General features: G+C 37.0%; 2 protein-coding genes across 6 annotated transcripts in view; both read right to left on the bottom strand.

Annotated features, from left to right (window-relative positions):
- LOC107716163 (sentrin-specific protease 1-like) overlaps positions 1 to 8,400 on the bottom strand; it is a 16,726-nt gene that overhangs the window by 5,180 nt on the left and 3,146 nt on the right. The window contains exons 1-12 of one of the 5 annotated variants that reach the window (XM_016522527.1): positions 6,306 to 6,883; positions 5,708 to 5,769; positions 5,430 to 5,629; positions 5,163 to 5,247; positions 4,889 to 5,072; positions 3,862 to 4,009; positions 3,321 to 3,439; positions 1,255 to 1,538; positions 1,105 to 1,168; positions 991 to 1,029; positions 802 to 886; positions 578 to 721 (exon numbers count right to left, since the gene is read on the bottom strand). In XM_016522527.1, the coding sequence (XP_016378013.1) occupies positions 578 to 721; positions 802 to 886; positions 991 to 1,029; positions 1,105 to 1,168; positions 1,255 to 1,538; positions 3,321 to 3,439; positions 3,862 to 4,009; positions 4,889 to 5,072; positions 5,163 to 5,247; positions 5,430 to 5,629; positions 5,708 to 5,769; positions 6,306 to 6,442 (1,551 nt within the window). In that variant the 5' untranslated portion in view covers positions 6,443 to 6,883. Of the gene's footprint in view, positions 1 to 577; positions 728 to 801; positions 887 to 990; positions 1,030 to 1,104; positions 1,169 to 1,254; positions 1,539 to 3,320; positions 3,440 to 3,861; positions 4,010 to 4,888; positions 5,073 to 5,162; positions 5,248 to 5,429; positions 5,630 to 5,707; positions 5,770 to 6,251; positions 6,884 to 8,400 lie in introns of those variants that run through there. The other 4 variants (XM_016522526.1, XM_016522525.1, XM_016522524.1 and 1 more) reach the window with 4 other exon arrangements.
- Positions 8,261 to 8,400, bottom strand: part of LOC107716177 (protein lifeguard 2-like) — a 10,947-nt gene continuing 10,807 nt past the window's right edge. Inside the window, exon 13 of the transcript XR_001637169.1 lies at positions 8,261 to 8,397. The gene's annotated coding sequence lies outside the window, so the exon portion shown is untranslated. The remainder of the gene's footprint in view (positions 8,398 to 8,400) is intronic.

The following is an 8,400-nucleotide window of genomic DNA, read 5'->3' on the forward strand; positions in this document are numbered from 1 at the left end:
ATGTGAATCCTCATGTTCTGTTGTTTGCTGCTTTTTGCGCATGTAAAATTAATCCCTGGGAAACAAATGTTAGTATTTTTTAACGGGTCACAGACACTAATCCTTTCTAATTTAATTCAATTCTAATTTAAAATAATCTTGTCGGGTAACGGTTAACAATCGGTTAACGAGCATCGGTTGTCGGTTAGGAAAAATAACCGAAATGAACATCCCTAGCTTGAAGGAAAAGTTCATTCAAAAATGAAAATTCTGTCATCATGGTATTTTCAAACCTATATGACTTATTTACAACGTAAGAGTAGATATTTTGAAAAATAATCAATGGTAAAACTGTTTGATTACCAACATTCTTGATTACGTCTTTAATTGATTTTTCCCTACATTTCTGCCATATGTACATAAACTGACAGCCATAAGCTACTACTAAATATTGTAGAAACTTAATTTTCTGTAAAGTTGCTTTGCAACGATTTGTATCGTAAAAAGCACTATACAAATAAACTTGAATTGAATTCTTCAAAATACCTACTTTTGTATTCCACAGAAGGAGCACTTGTATTGAGTTAGGAGCACTTACCTCTGTTAACTCTGGGAATTCTGGCTCCTCTTTAATAGGCTGAGGCGTTTGGATAACAGCTGCAACAGGAACCTCCTTCTCTAGAGGAACTCGAAGCTTTAGCTCAATGCTCGCTGGGGCGGCTCGACCCTCTCCAGAGAGGCGCTGATGATACAAATGAGAACATGAGTGGGTTAGTCACATAAAATGCAGGTGTAGCATAAAAAGAGGGGAAACTTACTCACCTGGCGCAAGAGCTGAGAGGCCAGAGCCTCCTGCTCTTCAATCAACCTCTGTCGCTCCCGAGCTCGAGAGTCATAGAGGCTAGTCCTGAAAATACACAACAAATATGGACGATTTCAGAAGCTATTCATTACCACAAACTAAAGGCACTGATACTTGTACATGTTAGACAAGAGAAAACAAGTACTCACAGTTCTTTGATCCACAGTTCAGCCTGGAAGCATGGCACACTAGAAAGGGTAAGATAGGGTTATGTAAAGAAAAAAAGAAACGGATGAAAAGATAAACTAAAAATGTTCTGCTACCTTGAGCTTTCATGCTTCTTCCCCTGCTGCTCCTTCACAAAAATGACTGAATCTCCGTCATGAGCTTAAGAAAGTGAAACAGTACTTAGTCAACTTTTAAGCCAGGATTACATTACAAACATGAAAAAGAAAGAGAGAAATGGGACTCACCTGATGACTGCGTGTCCTGAGAGGAGGTATCCTGAAGGGCAGCTGGTGATGGAGCTGAGGGAACAGCTGATCCTTTAGTACTGGGCTCAAGGTCATGGACCCATAGCTGAGGCTCTGGAATGCTAAAGGACGCACCAGGACTGGGAAGGGCACTGGAAGTCTGGCTGGACCCAGGCCGGGGGCTGGGAGGCGGACTGGATAACCCGTAGGATGACACTCCAGCATCAGAGCCTGCTAGAGAGGCACACTGAAGACGACTTCGACTAGACGACAGGAAGCTGGAGCTGAAATGAGACCAAATGTTTCGCTCTAAGTAAGAGAAACCATCAAAAATTATCTTAAAGGAATAGTTCACCCAAAAATAAAAATTCTGTCAATTACACTCAGGTTGATCAAAATCCATAACTTTCATCTTCGAAAATATCTGGCCCATAATTTAAAGCCCATTTCACCAAAACTTCAGAAAGTTCATGAAGACATTGTTAACAATCCATATGAACGGAGTGATTCATATGATAAACAGAAGATCAAACATGTTTGCTTGACGAGCAACCACCAATGAGGTTTGTACTGATGTGATGCAAGCATGTTTGTGCTTCGGCAAGAACCAATGAGATTTGTTCTTGCATGTCAATTAAGCACAGCTGAGCTTCTGTGTTTACCATATTTGATGAGCTCTATGCATGTGTGCTGATTAATGTTTTCATGTGAATAAAAGCCTAAATTAAATCATATAAAGTAGGGATGTAACGATTCATGATACTGATTTCACAATACGATTTTCTGACGCTTTTTTTTTTTAAAGAGATTTAAGACAAATTCCAAATGAAAAGATGTCCTTTTATTATTGTTTGGACAAAATGCCTAACATTTCTTTGTGAAATGTCAAATAACAAAACTAAATTGAAATTTTAAAACAAATCAAATCAAATAAACACAAACAGGGATGTAATGATGCACCGCGAGCCGGTTGAAAATCGATACAAATATGTAACGATTCAAATCGGTTGAGATATTAAACGAATCGCAATACAGTTGTAGTTTTGATACTTAGTTTTGTCTTCATATAAACAAACTAAGGCTTTGTCTGTGCTCTTTCCATTCAGTTAGAGGCAACCACTGTATTTTAATCATGATTAGGGCTGCACGATAAATCGCATGCGATATTTAATGTGCATCTTGTCAGAAAGCCGGTTCTGTAATCAGCGGTAAATCTCCATCATGTGCGTGCTTTCACATTGAGCAACATTAACTACACAGAACCGTTGTTCACTGACGAGCTGTGCAAAAAAATCGCACGAATATGAACGTGGTTTTGCGCAGCTCGTCAGTTTTAATCTAAATTAGATTATATAAATTCGAAATCTGAATCAAAAACAGAATGGTCTGACTTAAAATTTGTGAAATTATGCGACATAAAACATCTGAACAGCTGACAGACTGAAAGAGACGCAAATTCACTCTCTGACAGCAGATGGCACTTATGGAACAGCAGCGATACAGCGTTTCCTTGGTTACCACTGTAAACAAAGCAGTGCTGCACATATGAACCCACTGATCTATAATAGTTTAAATCAGTTTAATATGCATCATACAGATGAAAAGAAAATATCATCTAAACTTTTCTAAAGACAGTCAGTTCCCCTCAAAGATACATTCTTATAAACTCCCAGCCCCAAATGAATCGTGATTCGTTTAACATCTCAACCGATTTTAATAGTTATATGTTTGTATCGATTTTCAACAGGCTCAAGGTGCATCGTTACATCTCTAATAAAAAGTGACTGTGTCTCTTCAGAAGACTTAAGATTAAACTGCTTGATCTACAGGAACTATAGGACTTTCAGTGGATGGTCAATAATAATGAGAGAATATAAAAAAAATTATATAAAAAATATTCATTTGTGTTCTGAAGATGAATGAAAAAGTCTTATGAGTTTGGAATGATATGAGGTGAGCAACAGAATGATAAAATGTTAATTTTTGAACTATCCCTTTAAACAGCTCAGGTTTAGTCACAGACATAAAGAATACACGTTTTAAAGTAACGCGACACAGATACTCACAAATCTCGATGCGAGCGAATGCTGGAGTGAGAACTTCCATCGTGAAGGAAGGTCGACTGGCCACCAGACACCACGGCTAGAAGCTGCCTGTAAACCTCCTTTTCTTCCTCACGCACCGACTATAACAACAACAAAAGCAAAGTCCAATTAGGGCTGCAAAATCTGGGGAAAAATCTAATAACATTTTTTCTGATAAAATAAAAAAACAACAATCTCCAGATGTGCTGTATTGTTTGTTTGGCTACAGAATTTGGCCCAAATTGCGATTATATATCAATTTGACTACACAACAATAATAATAATAAACATTATTATTACTACTACTAAATAAAAATATCCTGAGCGGAACATGTGTAAATGAAAACAGTTCTTCACTCTGAAACATGCTGCACATTAATTAAATCACAGCCCTTGTTATTTGATAATCAGAATTCAGTTTTACTCTTATTGTGCAGTCCTAAGTCTAATGATGTAATTTTACCATTTATTATGTCATGAAATATTTGGTTTATTAAGCAAACCAGTACAACAAGTGTCTGACCTCCTGTGCTGTACAGCGGGCTCTGGCCCGGAAGAGACGATTAGAGCTGCCATGTGAAGGACTCTGGACCACTCGGATGGGAAAGGTCTTCTCATATAGGCTGGTATAATTGGCTTGTCCTGAGCTAGTCTTAGGAGATGACGAAAAGCTACAACACAGAAACAAATTTCCTTTCAGTTTCATATCCTTGCATTTATTACACTCTTTCGAACCGGAGCAATAATATCGAACAACAAAACATTTAACAAGAAACTAAATTCAATTATTTAATTATGACTCTTTCTAACATAAATGTCATGATTTAACACATTTATTCTATGTTTAATTCAACCTGTGTGGTCGGTGGTACAGGGATCTGCCCAAGCGGGGAGAGGGGGATGGGTTTGGCATGGAAGCAGAGGGTAAGTTAACAGAGTGTCCGTTAGCTTTGTGTGTCTCTTGGGGTGGATGGTCCATACAAACTTGTCTTCTGCTTGCTTTTGATATGGTGACTGACTGTTCAGTCCGTAAGGAATCTGTCACAACAGAAAAAGACAATATATGTAACTTGCAGAAAGAAAAACAAATAACTACACACAGAAAACATAAACAATTTTTACCCTTACCAGATTTTGTGACAGTTCTCCATTCAACTGAACTAGAGGGAGCTACAAATGTGTCCTCAAGTATATCACGTGACCGATCCCCAAACTTTAAGAAAAAGCAAAACATAAGTAAACATGCTAAAATATATAGCATAGATAAAAATAATTAGACTGAATTAGTCTGAATTAGATCAAATGAATTGGACACGACAACTTTTGCTCTTCTGTGATACCTGATCTCAAGGAAATGATGTAAACCCACTGAGATCTTGATGAGCAAAAAAGTACCTTGTTTTCCACCCACAAAGATGCTGATGCAGCGACCGGAGCAATAATATCGAACAACAAAACATTTAACAAGAAACTAAATTCAATTATTTAATTATGACTCTTTCTAACATAAATGTCATGATTTAACACATTTATTCTATGTTTAATTCAACCTGTGTGGTCGGTGGTACAGGGATCTGCCCAAGCGGGGAGAGGGGGATGGGTTTGGCATGGAAGCAGAGGGTAAGTTAACAGAGTGTCCGTTAGCTTTGTGTGTCTCTTGGGGTGGATGGTCCATACAAACTTGTCTTCTGCTTGCTTTTGATATGGTGACTGACTGTTCAGTCCGTAAGGAATCTGTCACAACAGAAAAAGACAATATATGTAACTTGCAGAAAGAAAAACAAATAACTACACACAGAAAACATAAACAATTTTTACCCTTACCAGATTTTGTGACAGTTCTCCATTCAACTGAACTAGAGGGAGCTACAAATGTGTCCTCAAGTATATCACGTGACCGATCCCCAAACTTTAAGAAAAAGCAAAACATAAGTAAACATGCTAAAATATATAGCATAGATAAAAATAATTAGACTGAATTAGTCTGAATTAGATCAAATGAATTGGACACGACAACTTTTGCTCTTCTGTGATACCTGATCTCAAGGAAATGATGTAAACCCACTGAGATCTTGATGAGCAAAAAAGTACCTTGTTTTCCACCCACAAAGATGCTGATGCAGCGGAATTGGCTGCAGGTTCTGATGGTATTGCTATTTGAGGTGGACCCGGTGATGTCGGCAACATGTTCCTTGGATTAGTTCTGACCCTGTTCTTCATCCAAAAAGCAACACTCGAACCATGTCTTTTCACTCCCTCAGCTGCATTTTTCACTGTATCCATAATATCTCCTAAAGAACAATCAACAAAATGTTCTTGTAATTGGCATAAATCAGTTTTTATCATTGATTCAGAATAGTGTTATTTACCCATTCTGAATTTCTTCACCACTCTCTCCTCGTCCTGATCAACTGCATCTCCATCTTCCAAACTGGAAATTGAGACAGGTAAGTTATCAGAAGGTATTTTATTATAATGAACATGTAACAAATATTTAAGAAAAATTATTTAATTGTTTATAATTAATACATATATAAAAATACATTCATATTAAACAAAAATAAGAGAACGCAATACCATAAGCATAATATTAACTTCAAAAGTTTGCTTTTTGAAGGTTTGTTCCAAAAGATTTTTTCTTTTGGAAGCAGCAGACGCACAAACAATATAGATTCATATACTAAAATAAACGACAAAAGAGAAGAAAATTAATAGTTTTTCAGGAGCTCCAGACGCGCACGCGTTTCTAACATCATCCTATCAAAACAATGACCGAATCAAAACATTATGACTCAAAAACCAGTTTAAAGACCTAAACTTTTATTATAAGACCAAATAATAAATAAAATGACAGTTCTTGCACTTGTAAGCAATCCGCTCACAGTTTTTTACACATATAAACAATCTTTTTACCAGTCTAGTGGTCTCTTTCTCCGTAATGTCCCGTCCTGATCCACAGAAAGAGACCAGTCTAGTGGTCTCTTTCTCCGTAATGTCCCGTCCTGATCCACTCTCACGGAACCAGTATGAACCCCACCAGCTGGAGCTCCGTTTCGCAGACTGGCGATTCCGGTTCCGATCCATTCGTATAACTTATTAAACATGATGAAAGACTGAAAGCCTCGATTATAGCAGGATAAGTCGTTAGGGCTGTCAGCGCAGTCCCAAACGCGGGCTCCCTCTGCCCTTCATCCGCATGCCACTGCTAACCAGCTTTGTTAGATAAAAGTAGCTGAATCCTTCACTCTAACACGACTAAACCAGTTCAGATAAATCCTCACCGCTGATCTTTAGCTCAACCAGCTAACCAGCTGCTAACACGCGAGAAACCAGCCCAGCAATAATTACCTCTGAGGTTAAGCAAGCTCCAAATAGCTGCCCGTGTGTGTTAGTATCTGTTGTGAATATTTTTTCCTAACTGACTCGAATTTCTCAGAAGCCGTAAGCGATTCTGTGAATGAGATATTGAGTACACAAAGTTGCATTAACGCCTCCCGCTTCTTCCTTATTTAAAAGCAGAACATGGCCGAAGCCCACATGTTAAAACCGCGCTTTCCCATTGGATGAGCGGAGCGGAAGCGCGTCATCAGTGCGCAGTGTTTTGAAAGAGGAATGGTGGGATCAAGTGCAAAGTGAATAAGTTATCTAATAGACACGGGAATCTTTATGAGAATATAAGGAATAATTGTATGTAATTTTATTTATTTATTTATTTTTATAAAGCCTTCTCACTGTCACTCCACACTCCAGTTTAGTTGGTGGCCGTAATGCACCAAAAGTTGGCTTGCCCACCGCCAATAAACGCTACAAGAAGAAGAAGAAGTGCAAAGTGTTTCAGTGCCTTTATATACGCTTTAACTTTAAATACTCTGTTGTAGTAGAGGGGATTGATTAATTTCAGTGACTTGAATCGTTTAGTGATTGTTTCATTGACTCTTTCTGCAGGTAACATCGTTATGCCAGTAGGTGGCGATAAATGAATGTTTGTGTTTTAAAAGCGAATCATTGAATCATTCATTCAACCAAGTCTTTCTATTGTTTTGTTTTTTTTGCATGTCTACTAATTTATTAAGAGATCTCAGAAAAAGTTTTAAACATCATACACATTTTCCCACAAAACTGGTCTATTAATCCCGGTTTTCTCCTTGATGTAGGCCTAAATTAAAATTTAAGGCCCCCCACATATGAGATGTAAGCTTGTTTTATTAAAAAGGGAGATAATTGTGTTGATAATCTATAATGTTACTATGATAACACCTGCACACAAAAATATAGGAAGGAACTGGAATTATATTTGTATTTTCATAGAAATTCAAGACACGACATTTATTTACTCTGACTGAGGAAATGCATCTTTTTAATTTGCAATTAGAACATACATTGTCATATAATAATTTAATATTCAATACATTTTAATAAATTATATTTATTACACTGTCTCTACTGTAAAGGCTACAAACAGGAAAAAAATATCTAATATGTACTGCATACTGTTTAAATCCAGCTGCAGTGATTTTGTACTCTTTTAGTGAACACTGTAAAGCTATGTACACATCCAAAATCATTCACAACTCATTGTCTTCAAAAATAGATCTGTGCTGATAATACATTAAAACTCTATGGAATGAAAAGAAAAATCAGATTTAATAATACATAAAGGCCTAAGCAATATAATGAATGCTCAAAAAGCATATCTCAATCAAGTCAATGACTTTACAATGGCAGTGAAAATCACCAAATAGAAAATTCCTAGCATATGAAATATTATGGTAAATTCAAATGGAAACACTGATTATTTAAATCAAATTTGTACAAATGAACTCAGAAATGTAAATGTTGCTTTGATTCATACTGTATGTGCACACCTAAAACCACAATATCTAGTTTTTCAGAATGATTTGTTAAAATGCCCTCATGCTGTGATATCACATATGAAACTTTTGCAGGGTCAGACACAAAGATGAATGCGGTGGACACTGATGGATAAATCCTACTAAACAGTTTCACCTCAGTGTGATGCTGTTTGTGCTCCATTTCATGCACTTTCACTGCTAATGACCTC

Source organism: Sinocyclocheilus rhinocerous, unplaced genomic scaffold (assembly GCF_001515625.1).
Source record: "Sinocyclocheilus rhinocerous isolate Xijiao unplaced genomic scaffold, SAMN03320098_v1.1 scaffold148, whole genome shotgun sequence".
NCBI lineage: Eukaryota > Metazoa > Chordata > Actinopteri > Cypriniformes > Cyprinidae > Sinocyclocheilus > Sinocyclocheilus rhinocerous.